This window comes from Pan troglodytes, chromosome 10, assembly GCF_028858775.2.
Source record: "Pan troglodytes isolate AG18354 chromosome 10, NHGRI_mPanTro3-v2.0_pri, whole genome shotgun sequence".
NCBI lineage: Eukaryota > Metazoa > Chordata > Mammalia > Primates > Hominidae > Pan > Pan troglodytes.
Window position 1 is genome coordinate 101,945,290 of NC_072408.2, and position 21,330 is coordinate 101,966,619.

A 21,330-nucleotide genomic window follows, 5' to 3' on the forward strand; every position below is an offset into this window, starting at 1 on the left:
AATTCTCCTGCCTCAGTCTCCCGAGTAGCTGGGACTACAGATAAGCGCCACCACACCCGGCTAATTTTTGTATTTTTAGTAGAGACGGGGTTTCCCCACGTTGGCCAGGATGGTCTCGATCTCCTGATTTCGTGATCCACCTGCCTCGGCCTCCCAAAGTGCTGGGATTACAGGCATGAGCCACTTAGCACCGGCCTTGTTCTGTGAACTTTTGTTCAAACTCCTCTATCCCTCAAAAACGAAAAAAGGGCTGAACGCAATCCTGCCTGTAGCACTCTGGGAGGCCGAGGTGGGCGGATCACCTGAGGTCAGGAGTTCAAGACCAGCCTGGCCAATATGGTGAAAGGTCATCTCTATTTTAAAATTAAAAAAGATGGCCAGAAGTGGTGACTCACGCCTGTAATCCCAGCACTTTGGGAGGCTGAGGCGGGTGGATCACTTGAGGTCAGGAGTTTAAGACCAGCCTGGGCAACATGGTGAAACCCTGTCTCTACTAAAAATACAAAACTTAGCTGGGCATGGTGGCGCATGCCTGTAGTCCCAGCTTCTTGGGAGGCTGAGGCACAAGGATCGCTTGAAGCCGGGAGGCGGGGGCTGCAGTCAGCCGAGATCGTGCCACTGCACTCCAGCCTGGGTGACAGAGTGAGACCCTTTCTCAAAAAAACAAAAACAAAAACAAAAAAACAACAACAACAAAGGAAAAGAAAAGAAAAAGTCACAATGCTAAGTGATTGAGAGTTTACCTGCACTCTCTAAATATTGGTATCTGGTGGATGCTTCAGGTACCCCCAAGAAATTTGCTTTTTCTGACTGCTAGCTGCGAAGCATTTGACAAACCCTAGACACAGGTATTTGTCTTCTCCTGTCATCCTGTATGTCAGGCAGCAGTAGCCATTGCATTTCAGAGGAGTAGCACACCCCAGGATGACTCTTGTGGTCCTCTGATTTTGGGAAGTCAGACATTTGGTTTGAGTCCTTGACATTCATGGACATAAGCAAAATTATAAAGGTTGTCAGAAACACCTAGGTTCAAATCACAGCTCCATTGCTTACTACTCGTGTAACCTTAGATGTGTTATTGAATCTCTCTGAGCCTCCATTTTTCTAATCTGGAAGATCAAGATAATATCCACCCCACAAAGTTATCATAGAACTTAAAAGAGAAAATAAATATAAAACAAAACATGAGCACTGTGACTGATGCAGAGTAATAAATGATTCTGGCCACTACTCCACCTGCTCCTAAGATCCTAGTTGATTTCAGTGGTATGGACAATTGGAAACAGACTGCCTGGTTTCAAATCCTGGCTCTGCTAGTATAGCTGAGTGGCTTTTCTCAGCATAGAATGGGTATAATAACGACAACTTGCCTTACAGGTTGCTGTGAAGATGAAACGAAGTACTACACATAAAGTCTTTATGATGGTGCCTGACATACAGTAAGTGTTACAAAAGCGTTTGCTTCTATTTTTATTAGATCAAAGGTTAAGTCTGAGAAGACAGTGTCTCATTATTTAGATTGTGCAGTGGAGCATGCTATGACTATTGGCATCTCTCCCTTCACCAGTCAAACCTTCCCAAATACCCACTTCCGCCACTCAGTCAGTAACTCAATAATGTATTTTTATGAGTCATAGAGTTTCAGGTTTCCTCAGCACTTGAATTACATTATGGCAACATATTAAGTCACTGCAGGTTCCGGTCTGGGGCAAGGTGGTATCATAAATAATAATGGATTTCTTTTCCCTCCCTCCCTCCATTCTTTCTGAGATGGAGTCTTGCTCTATCACCCAGGCTGGAGTGCAGTGGAGTGATCTCGGTTCACTGCAACCTCCACCACCCAGATTCAAGTGATTCTCCTGCCTCAGCCTCCCGAGTAGCTGGGATTATAGGCACACGCCACCATGTCCGGCTAATTTTTTGTATTTTTAGTAGAGATGGGGTTTCACCACGTTGGCCAGGCTGGTCTCAAACTCCTGACCTCAGGTGATCCACCCGCCTTGGCCTCCCAAAGTGCTTGACTACAGGCGTAAGCTACTGCACCCAGCCCATAACAATGGACTTAAAAGCAAAAGACTTTGATTTGCATCCTGGCTGTGTCAAATATGTATCCGTAAGACAGCAACTCCATTTTTCTGTAATTTAGTCTCCTAATTTTTATAAGGAGATTACACCTACCTCATAGGTTTGTTAGAACCTTTAAGTGACACATACAAATTTCCTAATAACCTATAAAGCACTAGTTGTTCTTAAAAACAATTTGAAATAGCCACTTAAAAAATGATCAGCAAAGCACTTTCACCATTGTTATTCTATTCAGAAGAACATTTTAATCTCTGTGCTTCTAGCATACTGTTGCCTCTGCTCTCAGCCACTTCCTTGCACGGTAAATCAAGAGTAAAACTGCACGGTATTGGGAAAGAAGAAAAAGAAGAACAAAAAGTCAGTAGCTAACCTAAGTGCAAAAAGTGTTGGCAATATCTTTCCCTGTTATACTCACAAAAATCTATTTTTATGTATTCTTAAAAATAGGCCGGCACAGTGACTCACATCTGTAATCTCAGCACTTTGGGAAGCCAAGGCGGGAAGATTGCATGAGCTCAGGAGTTCAAGATCAGCCTGGGGAACATATGGAGACCCCATCTCTAAAAAAAAAAATTTTTTTTTTTGAGACAGAATCTCTGTCACCTAGGCTGGAGTGCAGTGGTGGGATCTTCGCTCACTGCAACCTCCGCCTCCTGGGTTCAAGCAATTCTCCTGCCTCAGCCTCCTGAGTAGCTGGGACTACAGGTGCCTGCCACCATACTTGGCTAATTTTTGTATTGTTAGTAGAGATGGGGTTTAATCATGTTAGCTAGGCTGGTCTCAAACTCCTGACCTCAAGTGATCTGCCCAGCTCGGCCTCCCGAAGTCCTGGTATTACAGGGGTGAGCTACCACACCTGGCATACAAAAAAATATTTTTAAAGTTAGCCGGGTATGGTAGTGCATGCCTGTGGTCCCAGCTACTCAAGAGGCTGAGGTGGGAGAACTGCTTGGGCCATGGAGGTGGAGGCTGCAGTGAGCCGTGATTGTGCCACTGCATTCCAGCCTGGGTGACAGAGTGAGATGCTGTCTCAAAAAAAACCAAAAACCAAAAACCAAAATTTTCCTGACATTCCCTAGCAAGCAGACTCAGAATGAGAAAAAAAGAAGAAGAAATTTACCTGGCTGAGAGAATGAAGGAACGTTCTACACTTTCAATCTTTAATTCATTCTGATAGGCTTCTTGGGTAGGTTTTCTGACCTGGAAGAAAGCACAACAATTTGAGCCGACTCATCCTACTGAAAACCATATCAATGAGCTGAAGTTGTCCAATGGCCCTGGCTGCTGACATCCACAACCAACCTTCCTATCCAGCTTTCTCTACTGCTGTTCTCCTTCATCTACTCTATGCTTCAGATGAATTGAAAAGCCCACACACCAGCCCACCTTTCCCACCTCCAGGACTTTGCTCACAATATGCCCTCCACCTGGAATGCCTTTCCCTTACATCTCAGCGTGGCCAAATGTGACCTATACTTTAAGGTCCACTGGCTCTTCCTCCTCTTTCTCCTTCTTTCCTAGCTGCTCTCAAAAGCTGCAGGCCAGTCCCCACTATGACCGTCAAACACTGCAAGTTCTTTATTTTCTGAATTCCCAAAACTGTAATTGTGCCTTTATAGTGATATTTATTACTGTCTACTTTATAGGTATTTATGTGTAGTGTACTGTCTTCCCAACTAGTTGCTAAGTCCCTGGGGGAGGAAAGACAATAAGAATCATGCTTCAACTTATCTTCATATTTTCCACCAAACCCATTACTGTTTTGTTTATAGTAGTTCTCAATAAATATCCTATGAATACATTAATGCATGAGTGAACAAACGACTACATGAATGAATAATCAAATGCATAAACAGGCAGGGCGCAGTGGCTCACGCCTGTAATCTCAGCAATTTGGGATGCGAAGGTGGGTAGATCACTTGAGGTCAGGACTTTGAGACCAGCCTGGCCGACATAGTGAAACCCCGTCTCTGTGAAAAATACAAAAATTAGCTGAGCCTGTAGTCCCATCTACTCAAGAGGCTGAGTCAGGAGAATCTCTCGAACTGGGGAGGCAGAGGTTGCAGTGAGCTGAGATCGCACCACTGCACTCTAGCCTGGGCAACAGAGTGAGACTCTGTCACAAAAAAACAAAACAAAACAAAACAAATGCATAAACAGTAACATATATAGACAGAAAAGTAAAGGATGTAAGAAAGATGTTTATCTTGGGGAATTTTCTCTAAATATATCATATATTTGTTGTTGTTATTATTTTTAATAGAGATGGGGGTTTCACTATGTTGCCCAGGCTGGTCTCTAACTCTTGAGCTCAAGTTATTATCCTGCCTCAGCCTCCCAAAGTGCTGGGACTACAGGTGTGAGCCACTATGCCCAGCCTTTATTTGGGTTTTTTTTTTTTTTTTGAGATGGAGTCTCACTCTGTTGCTCCAGCTGGAGTGTAGTCGCGCGAGCTCAGCTCACTGACACCTCCACCTCCCAGGTTCAAGCGATTCTCCTGCCTCAGCCTCCTGAGTAGCTGGGATTACAGGTGCGCGCCACCATGCCTGGCTAATTTTTGTTTTTTGTTTTTTTGTATTTTTAGTAGAGATGGAGTTTCACTATGTTGGTCAGGCTGATCTCAAACTCCTGACCTTGTGATCCACCGGCCTCAGCCTCCCAAAGTGCTAGGATTATAGGCGTGTGAGCCACCACACCGACCTTATTTGGGTTTAAAAACAAATCACCTGGGTGGGCATCATGGCTCACGCCTGTGTAACCCCAGCACTTTGGGAGGCCAAGGCAGGCTGATCACCTGAGGTCAGGAGTTCGAGACCAGCCTGCCAACATGGTGAAACCCGTCTCTACTGAAAATACAAAAATTAGCCAGGCGTGGTGGTGGGTGCCTGTAGTCCCAGCTACTCAGGAGGCTGAGGCAGAAGAATCACTTGAACCCAGGAGGTGGAGGTTGCAGTCAGCCAAGATTGTACCACTGCACTCCAGCCTGGGTGACAGAATGAGACCCCGTCTCAAACAAAACAAAACAACAAAACAAAACAAAACAAAACAAAACATCTAACAGATGCACAGACCTTCATTCCAGCCAGTGAGAGCATGTTGTTCAGTTTATACATCCCAGACTGCACTGGTGTTGTATACAGCAGGGCATCATTAAACTGAAAGTAGAAACATTTCAGGGGAGAAAGTAAAGAAACACATTACTGCCACAAAGATTTTGACAAGATACAAGATTAAAGGATAAATAATACCTCTTTGCTAATAGCTCTCTGAATAAAATACTTATATTCTGCTATATACACTAGAACTACCCAGAATGTTTTATTAGAATATAATTTAAAAGGCACTTTCTGGAAAACGTGCTTTATTTCCAAGTTCTGTAACAGATTTAATGTTTTTTGAATTCTAAATCCCACAAAGGTATTAGTCTGCCTAAACAAATGATTAGAACAATTTTCCAAGTTAGAAATGGAATAAATTCCAAAAAGAAATAATCTTCTGGTTATACATCATAACAGACGTTATTTCCCATACTTGAAATGCAATTAAGTGGTACGGCCAGTTCAAGAAGCTGGTGAGGCTGATATTTGAAGGTGCTAAGCTTATCTACCATGTATAAATGTCTCCTTTCCTTAAACAACTATCCCTACCTCGGCCGCATCAGAACTACACAAGTCCTCTTACCAGGAAAAACATTCGAGGTTGCATCACTTTCCGAGACAGCTTCATCAGAATTCCTTCTTTGAGAAAAACCTGATTCACCCAAACAAACACCCATTTAGTCCTACCATTACAACACAACGACAATATAATTTCCTTTTCAACTTTCTTCCCTGAGAATTTTTTTCATGACAGACTAGGGAGCCACAGTTTCCTTGAGATTTTTTACAGTCATAGTTAATTTTAAACCCTTAAATCATTTAGGAATCGGAAAAGCAAGCAGGGTTGGATAATTCCAATATTGGCCCCTGGGATACTGTATGGAGACACATGTAATTGACTGAGCGTGTACTTGATCCTGAAGCATACCCAACATCCTGACAACTGCATTTTGTAATTTTCCCGAATTAATTCCCTAGGCCACTTTTGTGCTATATGAGGAGGATCAAAATACCAATCTCCCCCCTCCCTTCATAATCCTCTCTTACATTAAAGATGTTAAATGAAATTGTCTTCAAAACTGTGTGAGGTCGCTGGCATCACACAATAAAACGATCCCATTAAATCAGATACTCTGTGGGGTCCCTTGCCGCTCCCCTAATTGAATTGGACTTACTTCATAAATGGGCTTATTCCTAAGTGAATTGTCACAGTGACTTACATCATGAATGTTTTGAACGGATAAAGTGATCAAGATTGAATCAATGAAGAGTAACAAAAACAACCTATTTTTATAAAATGATAAACAGATACAGATGGTACCTAAATGCATCGTATTAAGTTTGCGAAAAGCAATGTAAAATGCTTACCCGACCAGGCTGCACAATTTCATGGTGTCCATTTAAGCTGTACTGAATTTGCATAAGTTTCTGAAAGTTGTCCTACAGAAAGACAATGGAAAGCATATGAAGGCCTGGGCTTTCAGGTTCAAGACCACACCAGCCACTGATAACAAGACACTTACTCCTTGCTTCATGGTGTCATTGGCGTGGTTGGCTACCTCTATAACAACAGCAAGAGCATCTGAAATAGGCAGGAACAAAACGTGCATTTAGTAATTACAATGGAAACAAATAGTTTGCAACATTAAGCAATTCCAGGGGACAAGATAGCTAGTTTATAGCAACCAACCTCTGGAGGAGCTTATTGACTGTGAGTAGGCAGAAATATAAGGTTCAATGAAGGCAAAACCAAACCAAACCAAACAACACCACCACCACCAAAAACCTGGCCAAAACAATATATAGGGAAACAATGAGCCAAAAGAAGACTCTAAAGAGACACTGTAGACCATGTTTATTAACAGTATGAATGTCAGGGTTGTTTTGTGCTGTGATTTGATTATCCTATTCAAGTTTACAAAGATAAGGATGGGATTTCACCTGGAGGATAAGGACCATCCCAGTATAAACTGTCTTGGGAGAGAAGGATAGTGAGGAAAAAGGATCTTGTTATAGAAATAAAAACTACGAGAAATGACTAAGATCAGGTCTCAGTCTCTTAGTCTGATTCCAAGAGGCATGAATTAGAAATGGGGGAAATCCCACATGGAAGCATCCTAGATCTTAGGAATTTCCAAGTGTCATTTTGTGAGCTGGGTTATTAGCTTCATGGGCCTATCTGTGTTTTATTCTTTTTATTAACCCTTTGCCTTTAGAAAAGTGTTTTTCCATACTCCAGCCTTGTCATCTTTATAACTAGGTCTAAAGGGAAAAGTCTGCATTTTCTCAGCTTTGGGGCTGCAGTTATTCTCAACCCAAGGCCATAGTGCTCCCTTAGGGACATGTGAACATGTGTAAAGACAATTTTTGGTTGTCACAATGACCAGGAAGATCCACTGGCCTTTGGTGGGTAGGAGGCAGGGATGCCAAACTCCATGCAATACTCCTTAGAAACCCACACAAAGATTATTCAGAACAATATGACAGTAGCATTCCCACTGAGAAAAACTGGTAGAGTGTTAGAGAGGGAAGCATCTCCTCCTGAGGCTGCTGTGGCAGTGACAGTGGTCATCAAAAAAAGGACTACTAAAAAAAAGAGTGGCTGGGCGCGGTGGCTCACGCCTGTAATCCTAACACTTTGGAAGGCTGAGGTGGGCGGATCATTTGAGCTCAGGTCGAGACCAGCCTCAGCAATAAGGTAAAACCTTGTTTCCACAAAAAATCCAAAAATTAGCTGGGTGTCATGGCTCATGTCTGCAGTCCAGCAATTTGGGGCGCTCAGGTGGGAGGATCATTTGAGCCCAGGAGGTCAAGGCTGCAGTGAGCCCAGATCACACCACTGCATTCCAGCCTAGGTGACAGAATGAGGCCCTGTCTTAACAAAACAAAACGAAACAAAAACAACAACAATAAATCAATTTCTGAAAAGGGGTTGAGGTGTTTTGGCCCAGTTATTGTAATCTATCAAAGGACTGTCTTCCTGGTACCAGCCGTGGAGGCTTCTGTATTCTTTTTTTTTTTTCTTGCTCTGTCACCCAGGTTGGAGTGCAGTGGCGCGATCTCGGCTCACTGCAAGCTCCACCTCCCAGGTTCACGCCATTCTCCTGCCTCAGCCTCCCAAGTAGCTGAGACTACAGGCACCTGCCACCACGTCCGGCTAATTTTTTGTATTTTTAGTAGAGAAAGAGTTTCACCGTGTTAGCCAGGATGGCCTTGATCTCCTGACCTCGTGATCCGCCCACCTCAGCCTCCCAAAGTGCTGGGATTACAGGTGTGAGCCACCACACCTGGCCTGTATTCTTTCCAGATGTACCATCATCACTATTATTAAAGGAAAGCAGGTTTTTCCCTATATAGAGACCCTGACTATATATCAGAATTTTTTTTTTTTTTGGAGACAGAGTCTTGCTCTGTCTCCCAGGCTGAAGTGCAGTGGCATGATCTTGGCTTACTCAACCTCCGCCTCCCAGATTCAAGCAATTCTCCTGCCTCAGTCTCCTGGGTAGCTGACATTACAGGCGCACACCAGTATGCCCAGCTAATTTTTGTATTTTTAGTAGAGATGGGGTTTCGCCATGTTGGCAGGGCTGGTCTCAAACTCCTGACCTCAGGTGATCCACCCGCCTCGGCCTCCCAAAGTGCTGGGATTACAGGTGTGAGCCACGGTGCTCAGCCATGTATCAGAATTTACGGCGCCTGGTACCCTTTTCACAGCAGGTTCAAGAGGTTACCGTGGACACATTTCCTGCTTTCTGGCCTGCTGGAATTCCCGGTGGACAGGGGAGAGATGCCTTAAGATTTAATGGATGACAAAGCTGCTGCTGCTACTTGGTCACCTGGTCTCCCAAGCTCTACCTTCCCTACTCCATTCTGTGATTCTACTTTCCCCACGTCATCCCGTTAAGAGGCCCTGATGCCTCTATTCCTTTAACTCTTCTGCCTACCTTTCAAAGTTATTCTTGCCTCACCTTCCCTCACCCTTGAAGTCTCATCCACACTGCTCACCACTCTTTTTTTCCTGAGACAGAGTCTTGCTCTGTCGCCCAGGCTACAGTGCAGTCGCGGGATCTCGGCTTACTGCAACCTCCATCTCCCAGGTTCAAGCAATTCTCATGCCTCAGCTACTGAGTACCTGGTATTACAGGCATGCACCCCCATGCCCCACTAATCTTTGTATTTTTAGTAGCAAAGGGTTTTGCCATGTTGCCCAGGCTGGTCTTGAATTCCTGGCCTCAAGTGATCCACCTGCCTCAGCCTCCCAAATTGCTGGGATTACAGGCATGAGCCACCACGCCCGGCCACTGCTCACCATATGATTGCTGTGCCTCTGGCCATACAGTGGGCCTCACTGTTCACTGGTTTTCTCATCTATGTCTTTGCTGTCACATGTAATTTCCTTTAAATAAACTCCTTAATCTCTGACCCTGAATTTGTTTTATGTGTAAAATGGAGCTAATAACTCACTTTCATTGAAGGCAGAAGCCCAGGACCCAGGACAGATGTTTTCTTTCTATTCTATAAATTCCATGTACAATTTGCATCCTCACGAGAGGGGCTGCCGTCGGGAATGCTCATTTTTCCTCTCACCCACTCTCCCACTCATCTCCAGTCCTACTTTTTCCTGCAAAGCTTCCCTGCCTCTTTAACCTTCACACTTTTCTCTGTCATCCAAATAATTCTGTCCTGCTCGGTGCACCCTTACTTTGAAGTCATTTGCTTTGTTCTTTATTTGATGGGTATTATAAACTTCTTCATTAACTAGATACAATCACTGAAGACAGGAAACTTGTCAGATCCCCAACCACAAGCTTTTCCTTTAAAAAAAACCGCCTTTAAAAGCATAATGTACACAAACAGAAGATGTTAGAGAAGTAAAATGATTAAAAGAATATATAAGAATCTCTACAAAAAGGGTTAAAAATGTTCACTTTTTACTCTGCAAATGTAAAGGATATACAAGAATGTGATCAGGCCAGGTGTGGTGGCTCATGCCTGTAATCCCAGCACTTTGGGAGACTGAGGCAGGCGGATAGCTTGAGCTCAGGAGTTCGAGACCAGCCTGGGCAAGATAGTGAAACCCTGTCTCTACAAAAAATATAAAAATTAGCAGGGTGTGATGGTATGTGCCTGTAATCCCAACTACTTGGAGGGCTGAGGCAAGAGAATTACTTGAGCCAAGGAGGTTGAGGCTGCAGTGAGCCGTGTTCATGCCACTGCACTCCAGCCTGGGTGACAAAGTGAGACTCTGTCTCAAAAAATTAAAAAAAAAAATGTGATCAAAATTCATAAAATTAATGGACTCGCTTAATATGTTTCTGCAGTTAGACCCAGGCGTTGCTGGGCATGGTGGCTCACATCTGTAATCCCAGCACTTTGGGAAGCCAAGGTGGGCAGATCACTTGAGGTCAGGAGTTCAAGACCAGCCTGGCCAATATGGTGAAACCCCATCTCTACTAAAAATACAAAAATCAGCCGGGCATGGTGGTACATGCTTGTAGTCCCAGCTACTTGGGGGGCTGAGGCAGGAGAATTGCTTGAACCCAGGAGGCAGAGGTTGCAGTGAGCCGAGATCGTGCCACTGCACTCCAGCCTGGGTGACAGAGTGAGACTCTGTCTCGAACAAAAAAAGAACAAGGGGTATACCTGTGACATTTGAAAGAGGTTGTTGGGAATAAACAGAAACACCCAAACAGAATTAATCTGTGTGTATGTGTGTGTATCTGAGAGAGAGGGAGGGAGAGAGATTGTGAGGGAGAGAGACACAGGCAGACAGACACAGGAACTCCAATTATCCCACTAGCTATGAGTCCCTCATGTTGTAATGGATTGTTTCCCTTAAGTACTACTAGGGCTGAGGGAAGGCTAATATCCTATTGTTAGACAGTGCCAGAATAATATGCTTTTTTAGACTCATCCCTGCTTTGTAGTTTAGTCACTTCATGGACTCATGATTTTGAAGCTTGAGGACCTTGCAGATCTGGTTCAATCCCTGTTTTTGAAAGACAAAGAAATGGACCTCTAGGGAAACTGAATATGGCACGGGCACAGAGTGACTGAGCACAGGAGGGCAAAGATTCCTGACCTCAGCCACCACGCTGGCTCCACAGTCGCAAGAGGCTGGTTCCCATGCAGGGCTGGCCGTGGGTCTCCCCTGCCCATATCATCTCACCTATCCCCAGCACTGCTTTACTACTTATCTGGTTCTATGTTAATCTGCTCAAAATGGAGTTTCCAGGAAAGCCTCAAGTCTTTTTTTTTTTTTTTTAGAAGGAGTCTCGCTCTGTCGCCCAGGCTGGAGTGCAGTGGCGCAATCTCGGCTCACTGCAACCTCCACCTTCCGGGTTCAAGCAATTCTCCTGCCTCAGCCTCCCAAGAAGCTGGGATTACAGACGTGCACCATCACACCTGGCTAGTTTTTGTATTTTTTTTAGTAGAGAAGGGGTTTCACCATGTAGGCCAGGCTGGTCTCAAACTTTTGACCTCAGGTGATCTACCCGCCTCGGCCTCCCAAACTGCTGGGATTACAGGTGTGAGCCACCGCACCTGCCCTTCAAGTCGTATGAAGAGAGTTTGTAATGGATTTTGTTATCAATATATTTTTACTTTCTAGCCCTACCTAAATAAACATAATATAAAAACTTCTGCAACCACAGAAATTATTTACCTTGAGTGTCTCTGTAATCTCCAGCATCTTCTATGAGATTCTTCAAATAATCTAGAAAAGAAGAAAAAAAAGTATTTAAGTACAATAAACCAGTGAGCCCCAAACACATATCTTTCTTTTTCAATACTTCATTAGTCTTGCTGGTTAATATACATGCTAGTCCAACTTGTGCTAACTTTCTAAAAATGTGAAAAAATAAAGCCCTGAGATCAATTTGAAATCAAGACATAGAGTCAGAGCTAGAAAAAGCCTTGGAGGAAACATTGGTTATTTTAGAGATGAGGAATCAGATTACTGAGCAAAGGATCTCACCCAACTCACACAACCTCTTGGTGGCAGAGCCAGCATAAGAATTCAGGTCTCCTAATGCCCAATTCAGCTTTTATCCCAACACATAGGAAGTACTTTAATCTTGAGATCAGACATACGTCTAGTATAAAATTCTAAGGCATTAATCCAATCCCTAAAAGTCTCCTGGATTTGTTAATCTGAGAGTCTAACAATGCTCAGGACACCAAGGGAACTCAATATATGTATTTAAACAGGTGGTTTTCAAATGGGGACAAATTTGCCCCCTAGGGTACATCTGGCAATGTCTGAAGACAGTTATGGTTGTCATAACAGGGGAAAAGCGGGGGCTACTGGTGGCTAGTGGTTAGAAGTCAGAGATGCAGACTGGACTCGGTGGCTGATGCCTGTAATCCTGCACTTTGGGAGGCCAAAGGGGGTGGATCACTTGAAGTCAGGAGTTCAAGACCAGCATGGCCAACATGGGGAAACCCCATCTCTACTACACACACACACACACACACACACACACACACACACACACACACGTCAGACATGCTGCTAAATATCTTATAATGCAGCCCTGCAACAACAAAAAAATTATCTGACCCCAAATATCAATAGGTCTGAAGTTGAGAAACCTTGCTTTGGATGAAGATAGTCTGTAAATAAGCAATATGGTATATAGTAGTACTTATAATACAGGAAAGAGGTAATAGAAGAACCTATATTTAATAAATCTTTAACACCAAGGAAAGTCATGGAATTTCAAGGCAATACTTCCTTCTCTGTTGAGAAATGCTGGATGGCCTCCCATTACCTGTTAAATTAATACAAATTCCTTTCTGGAATTTAAAGCCCCCTGCTACATGGTCCCTATCGATTTTTCTCTCTCTCTTGCTACTGCCTAAAATGGGCCCTTTGTTCTGACTAAATTTGATCTGTGCAACCCCTTAAACACTCCCCATGTGTCCCCCTGGCTTCACACTTTTTGTCTCTAATAGTCCCTTTTTCTCGATCCCTTCCTCTGTCTCGCTTATACAAATTCTACTCACACTCTTCAAGGCTCTTCTTAAATCCCCCTTCTCTTACAAAATTTCCATTTGAAAGAAACGTTTTCTGCCTTTGAATAACACATGACACAGCAGTCTCACTTTATGCTTCTATCATTTTCTTTTTCATTAGACTCAAAGCTCCTTGTGAGCAAGTCATCTGACACATCTTTCTCTCACACAGCACTTAGTCAGGGGCTTTGCACAAAGGGGACAATAAATGCTTACTGAATAAAAACAGTTCACTTACTCATTCAAGACAGAGTCTCACCCTGTCGTCCAGGCTGGAGCACAGTGCTGCAATCATTGCTCACTACAGCCTCAAATTCCTGGACTCAACCAATCGTCCTGCCTCTGCCTCCCAAATAGCTATGACTACTGGTGTGTGCCTCCATGTCTGCTTTTTTGTTTTTTTGCAGAGGCAGGGTCTCGCTTTATTGCCCAGGCTGGTCTTTAACTCCTGGCCTCAAGCAATCCTCCTGCCTTAGCCTACCAAAGTGCTGGAATTACAGGCAGTGAGCCACTGCACCTGGCCAAAAATATATTATTTTTTAGATAGGATTGTATTTTAGTTGAGGTAAAAGGCAATAAATGCTGAAACCGATTCTAATGCCAGTGGGAACCGAGGAAATGAAAGGAGGAAAGGTGTGTTCAGTGACTGAATATATCTTTATCAGACCCAACTGCTAGTTAGTACTATTATGGAATAGATACAACTTCATCTCATGGATTTATGACATCATGCTCAGAGGAACAAAGGAAAACAGGGGTATTGGTGCCAGATCTTCAAACATAACAGATGACACAAACACGTGCCCCGTGCTGAAACTTCGTAAGTCTTTGAGACAGTGATCTAAGAGCCTGTGTGAGTCTAGACGTGCACATTATAAATATCCAGCACTGGCAATAAGCCATGGTGAGATGTTATGTATAAACATATTAAGCTTCCCTGCGCCATGGCATAGGTTCTATCTTGCCAGAGACCATCGCTAGCAATTTAGATCTTAATCTGAACGAAGAGAGCATCCCCCCCAAAATATAAAGGAAAAATGAAGTGGGCACACACAAAAAATAAAAAATTCCCAAATTAACAAAATACATAAGTTATATGTTATACTTAGCCCCATCTGGAGATGAAAATAAATATTCTCACTCTGACCCCACTCAGAATGCATTCAATATATTACATAATCCATGTCTGGTGAGTGCAAACATTTAACATTTCTATGGCTGACAGTTGACAGGGTTGGGGAGACAAACTTACCCTCCCTATTAGATGTTCTCAAACCCTAAGCTACCTCATTAATCAAGTGATTTTCCTTAAGCTGTTAGTTACTATATCTTGTTGTGGAAAGGAATGCAGATTTACCTAAATATCAGACTCATGGCGACTTCCTAGTTTGTCTTAAATTTCTGTTTTTTAATACAGAAGTATATCCATGAAAACAGAGACATTTCTCTAAACCAAAAGGGCTCCCCAGAAGATGTCCATATTAGGAAATCCTGACCTCAGAATCACTGTGCTGAGCCTCATAAACTTCTAAGTTGCATTTTCTTTGCTTGTACTCAAACATGAACTTTTATGAACACAGTTGAAATACACTGAGCAGAAAACCCACCATTAACACGTTGCAACATCATGCTATTAATCAAGGAAGTAACGGAGTTAGGTTTACCCTCCTTGCCAATTTTTAAAAATATCTTTATGGTCTCCAAAATCCAACTCTCCAACTTATCCATCCATCCACCCATCCATCAATCCATCCATCCATCCATTCATGTTTTTAGGGCATCTTCTTGCAGTATATCTTTTTGAGAACTTTTACCTTGGCAAAGAGAGCAGGGCCTGGATCTCCTTAAACAGTTAAGAATCACCTGGGGCCTTAACTGCAGCATAAGAATGTGACTGATCACCCTGAGTCAGATGGGAGGAACAGGAAACCAGTAGCTGCCCCAGTAACTGTTATAACCCAGGTGAAACCCAGGAAAGGAGACCAGACAGACACGCCTATATTGGTCATAGGGAACCACCTATCACTTAGGACCTGGTATTCGGCAGAAGCTTTCCTAATAACAACGAGGAGAGCAGTCATTTCAGTTTGCCATGTTAGACTGGTAGTATTCTATGACCTCTCTGTTCCTGCCAAAACAAATTGAGCATTATTCAAAACTTCACTAATAAAACTGCCTCAAATGCCACTGAGGTTATTTTTATCAAAGGAAAAAAAAGCAGATGTTGGTTCAGCATGTAGGTACACTACAAAATGTACTCTCTGGCCACCAGGTGGCATCACTGATTAATAAAAGTTTATTAACTCCATCACCATCACCCAACATGAGTAGCAAAAAATTAACTGGAACACAACATACTATGTGCAACTTCTAGGGATATGCAAGCTGCCTTTTTTTTTCTTTCTTTTTTTGGAGGGTCTCGCTCTGTTGCCTAGGCTGGAGTGTGCAGCGGTGTGATCAATGCTCATTGTAGCTTCAATCTCCCAGGCTCAAGTGGCTGTCCCACACCTCAGCCTCCCAAGTAGCTAGGACAACAGACCTGTACTACCACGTTGGGCTAAGTTTTTTATTTTTTGTAGAGATGATGTCTCACTATGTTGCCCAGGCTGGTCTTGAACTCCTGAACTCAAGTGATTCTCTCACCCTGGCCTCCCAAAGTGCTGGGATTATAGGTGTGAGCCACGGTGCCAGTACAAGTTAATTTTGTTCTCATATAAAATGCCCAAGGCCACCGGGCGCAGTGGCTCATGCCTGTAATTCCAGCACTTTGGGAGGCCGAGGTGGGCGGATCATGAGGTCAAGAGTTCGAGACCAGCCTGGCCAACATGGTGAAACCCCGTCTCTACTAAGAATACAAAAACTAGCCGGGCATGGGGGCGCATGCCTGTAATCCCAGCTACTCAGGAGGCTGAGGCAGGAGACTCGCTTGAACCTGGGAGGCAGAGGTTGCAGTGAGCTGGGATCATGCCACTGCACTACAGCCTGGGTGACAGAGCAAGACTCTGTCTCAAAAACAACAACAACAACAACAAATTCCCAAGGCCAGGCATAATGGCTCATGCCTGTAATCCCAGTACTTTGGGAGGCTGAGGTGTGCAGATCACTTGAGGTCAGGAGTTTGAGACTAGCCTGGCCAATATAGTGAAACCCCATCTCTACTAAAAATATAAAAATTTGCCAGGCATGGTAGTGGGCACCTGCAATCCCAGCTACTCAGGAGACTGAGGCAGGAGATTTGCTAACTCAGGAGGTGGAGTTTGCAGTGAACCGAGATTGTACCTCTACACTCTAGTCTGGATGACAGAGCGAGACTCTGTCTCAAAAAAAAAAAAAAGAGAGAGAGAGAAAGGATGAGGACCCAATATATACTATATCTTGTTGGAAATCTAAGTTTTCTGTATAAGGGTTCCCAGGGAGCCTTAACACCACTCATTGATTACCTAATCAATACATAACCAACTTAGAGCAGAAACTAGTCGGAAGTCCTGTTAACTATTAATAAAAATTAGTCATCTGTGGGAATCTGGGACTTTTTGCATTCAACACCCAGTCAGATTCCTGGACCGTGCACTGAGAAATGTTTGGCAGCAAAGCACAGAGGAAATGAGTGTATAGGAGGGATAACATTCCAAAGTCAAGTGTTTTGAATTTGAGGACATGTCTTGCTTTGTATTTTTCAGATTTCTTCTTTCCTCCATAAATATGTAGTGGGATCAGCAACACATACAGAATTATGGGATCCAGAGAAAAGTAAGTCTAGTCAATATGACTTTGTAAAGTTTTATGAAGTTTCAGATTTTGCAAGAAACAACCTAAAATTAGCCTGACTTGTGAAACAAAGTACTGATCATTTTAAATACCAAAAACAAGCATCAAGTGTCAAGTTACAAAACATACTGACACTTCAAGGCAGCTTGGTGAAGTGGTCAAGAGCCCTTGCTCTGGAATTAGAAGACAGAAATTCTTGGGCCAGGTGCAATGGCTCATGCCTGTAATCCCAGCACTATGGGAGGCCGAGGTGGGAGGATACAGCCTGGGCACATAGTGAGACCCATCTCTAAGTCTTTAGATGATGATGATGATGATAATAATAATAAAGATAGAAATGCTTACTCTGCCTGGTCCAGCCACATCTAGTTGAGGCATGGGACTTTGGCCATGCCCCATAGCATTTTTGTGTGTTAATATCCTCATGCATAAAATAACTAGGCTGAACCAGAATGAAAACTGTAACGATTCTCATTCCAAAATATCATGAAACATATTTTGTTGAATAAAATAAAAAATGAAAAATTTGAAAAATTAAATAATGAGGAAAACTTAAACTATGAACATCTCTGAGAAAAACAATTACTAAACTATTTCCTTGTTTTTATAAATGCTTGATTTGACTTAAAAACCATCCTAGGGGTATATCATACAGTACTTAGGTGTTCTATTAGCTCTTTAGTGCATTTAATTTGTTTTGGCTATTTACGTAAGTAGGATGGCAATACAACCTTATCTCCCCATATAGTCCTGCCTTATACCTGCTGTCCAGGCATAATTATAAATACTGTCCTCTTTTACTTTTGTAAGTTAATGGGTTTGGATTTATAAGTAACACTGATTAGCACTGTCGACTGGTGTGGTGGCTTACACCTGTAATCTCAGAACTTTGGGAGGCCGAAGTGGGCAGATCACCTGAGGTCAGGAGTTTGAGACCAGCCTTGCCAACATGGCAAAAACCTGTCTCTACTAATTAGCTGGGGGTAGTGGCACACGCCTATAATCCCAGCTACTAGGGAGGTGGAGGCAGGAGGATCGCTTGAACCCAGGAGGCAGAGGTTGCAGTGAGCCAAGATTGTGCCACTGCACTCCAGCCTGGGTGACAGAGCAAGACTCCATCTCAAAAAAACAAAAATAAAAATAAAAAAATAGGCCAGGTGCAGTGGCTCATGCCTGTAATCCCAGCACTTTGGGAGGCTGAGGCAGGAGGATCACGATGTCAGGAGTTCGAGACCTCCCTGACCAACATGGTGAAACCCCATCTCTACCAAAAATACAAAAGTTAGCCGGGTGTGGTGGAATGCGCCTGTAGTCCCAGCTACCCAGGAGGCTGAGACAGAAGAACTGCTTGAACCCAAGAGGCGGAGGTTGAAGTGAGCTGACATCACGCCACTGCACTCCAGCCCGGGTGACAGAGTGAGAGTCCATCTCAAAAATAAATAAATAAAAATAAATAAATAAATAAATAAATAAATAAAGCATGCCTTCTTCCATATTTCAGATTCTTTCCTTGGGATCAGGGAGAATAATTTATTTATTTATTTATTTAGTATTTTTTTTGCTTCATGATTTGTGATATAGAAAAAAATTAAAGTTAAAAAAAATTTTAGGCTGGGCATGGTGGTTCATGTCTGTAATCCCAGCACTTTGGGAGGGTGAAGGAGGTGGATCACCTGAGGTCAGGAGTTCAAGACCAGCCTGGCCAACATAGCGAAACCCTGTCTCTACTAAAAATACAAAATTAGCAGGGCATGGTGGTGTGCGCCTATAGTCCCAGCTACTCGGGAGGCTGAGGCAGGAGAATTGCTTAAACTCCGGAGGCAGAGGTTGCAGTGAGCCGAGATCGCACCACTGCACTCTAGCCTGGGTGACAGAGTGAAACTCCACCTCAAAAATAAAATAAAATAAAATAAAATATTAAATTATTTTTGGGTGCTTGATACATATCACAAAAAACCTTTCCTAAAGGGATGTGAAACTTTTAATACAAATATATGAGAATAACAGTTTCAGTAAATGCCAATTTTGTGTGCTGCAGTTTTTTATTGCTAATAGAATTGGTAACCTGTTTTATTTGATAGTTATCATTCGAAGGACACAATACACCACTATATATTTATTATGTGCTCTTTTTTTCTAAGTTATTATATTTGTTCATATTTTTAGTCTAGATGTCTATTTTTAGTCTAGATGTCTATTTTTAGTATTTGTACTGAAATGAAAATTTCCTAGAGGTATATTTTCTGATGTGCTGTTTGCCTTTTTACTTTGACTGTATTTTAAACTTTTATAATATTTTAATGTTATTATAATGGTGCAAAGGTGCCTCAAAAAATAAAATAAATAAAATGAAATGAAAAGTGTCAATATTTTCATTTACAGGCTGGCTGCTGTGGCTCACCCCTGTAATCCCAGCACTTTGGGAGGCCGAAGCGGGCAGATCACTTGAGGTCAGTTGTTTGAGACCAGACTGGCCAACATGGTGAAACCCTGTCTCTACTGAAAATACAAAAAATTAGCCGGGCGTGGCGGCAGGCACCTGTAATCCCAGCTACTAGGGAGGCTGAGGCCGGAGAATCACTTGAACCCAGGAGGTGGAGGTTGCAGTGAGCTGCGTTCGTATCATTGCACTCCAGCCTGGGTAATAAGAGTAAAATTCCGTCTCAAAAAAAAAAAAAAAGGATATATATATATATATATATATATATATATATATTCCTTTATAATTAATTTTTCTGGGCCTACAAAACTATCTTTCATCCTGTCCTCATTTTAGAGTTTCAATAAATAGCCAGTTTTATAATTCTTCATATTTAGCTCTGATTTTATTTGTAGTATATGTATTAATGTAGGGACCTTGATTTGTTTTTCAAATTATTATTATTTTTGAGATGGAGTCTCTCCTGTTGCCCAGGCTGGAATGCAGTGGCATGATCTTGGCTCACTGCAACCTCTGCCTCCTGGGTTCAAGGGATTCTCCTGCCTCAGCCTCCCCAGTAGCTGGGACGACAGATGTGTGTCACAATGCCCAGCTAATTTTTGTACTTTTAGTAGAAATGAGGTTGTACCATGTCGGCCAGGCTGGTTATTTTTCAAATTATTAATAGGTTATTTAATAAACAATCTTTTTTCTATTGTCTTGAGTTTCCTACTTTGTCATACATTAGATTCTTATAAACACAGTCCATTTCAAGTTACTTCCTTATTACATAAGGAATAATTCCTTTTATAAAAAAATTAATAGATCTATTCTTGCAATGGTATTGTGTAACTTTAATTGTTGATGCCTTAGAATATGTATGCACTGGCATTTGCCTCCCAGAATATTATTTAACAATGTACATATCCTATTTATTTCTATACACAAAATCATTTTGACAAGTAACAATAAAACTCCAAAATTCTAAGTTAAGTTTAATGAGAATATGTAATGTCATGAATATATTAGAAGCTAAGTAAATAGTACTATAATATAAGGTATCATTTTATGCACAAATGCTAAAACTGTGGCCTTCCTGAGGACAGAAAGCCTGATTTTAATTATTGTTGTAGCCCCTGCACCTAGAAGAAGATCTGCTATGCCAGGCACAGTGGCTCGCACCTGTCATCCCAGCACTTTGGGAGGCTGAGGCAGTTGGATCACCTGAGGACAGGAGTTTGAGACCAGCCTAGCCAACATGGTGAAACCCCGTCTCTACTAAAAATACAAAAATTAGCCAGGCGTGGTGGCTCATGTCTGTAATTCCAGCTACTCGGGAGGCTCAGGTGCGAGAACTGCTTGAATCTGGGAGGCAGAGGTTGCAGTGAGCTGAGATTGCACCATTGCACTCTAGCCTGGGCAACACAGCGAGACTCAGTCTCAAAAAAAAAAAAGGCTCTGGCCTTTGGCTCTAATTCTTCTGCTTCTCAAATACTCATTCAATTCTAGTCCTTGAATCTGTATGTGGCCTAGAACCACCTCTTATAGATGTGGTGCTTGCCTAAGTTAGAAAGTGTCATCTCGGGAGGGGCACAGTGGCTCATGCCTGTAATCCCAGCACTTTGGGAGGCCAAGGTGGGCAGATCACATGAGGTCAGGAATTCGAGACCAGCCTGGCCAACATGGTGAAACCTCGTCTCTAATAAAAATACAAAAATTAGCTGGGCATGGTGGTGCATGCCTCCAGTCCCAGCTTCTTGGGAGGCTAAGGTAGGAGAATCACTTGAACCTGGGAAGTGGAGGTTGCACAGCCTGAGCGACAGAGTGAGACTCTGTGTCAAAAAAAAAAAAGTGATCTTTCTGGGCTCTCAGGTTGCCTTTCTGTGAATTAGAAAAGGTCCCTTTCCTGGGCCAATGCACCCCCTCCTCACCAGGGCACAAAAT

At 42.8% G+C, this 21,330-nt stretch overlaps 1 protein-coding gene across 3 annotated transcripts in view; it reads right to left on the bottom strand.

The window, feature by feature from the left end:
• Positions 1-21,330, bottom strand: part of FGD6 (FYVE, RhoGEF and PH domain containing 6) — a 136,682-nt gene that overhangs the window by 20,850 nt on the left and 94,502 nt on the right. For 2 of the 3 annotated variants that reach the window (XM_054663413.2, XM_016924003.4), the window contains 6 exons: positions 11,848-11,898; positions 6,707-6,765; positions 6,552-6,623; positions 5,767-5,835; positions 5,157-5,240; positions 3,206-3,285 (listed from right to left, as the gene is read on the bottom strand). In XM_054663413.2, the coding sequence (XP_054519388.2) occupies positions 3,206-3,285; positions 5,157-5,240; positions 5,767-5,835; positions 6,552-6,623; positions 6,707-6,765; positions 11,848-11,898 (415 nt within the window). The remainder of the gene's footprint in view (positions 1-3,205; positions 3,286-5,156; positions 5,241-5,766; positions 5,836-6,551; positions 6,624-6,706; positions 6,766-11,847; positions 11,899-21,330) is intronic. The other variant, XM_016924004.4, reaches the window with a different exon arrangement.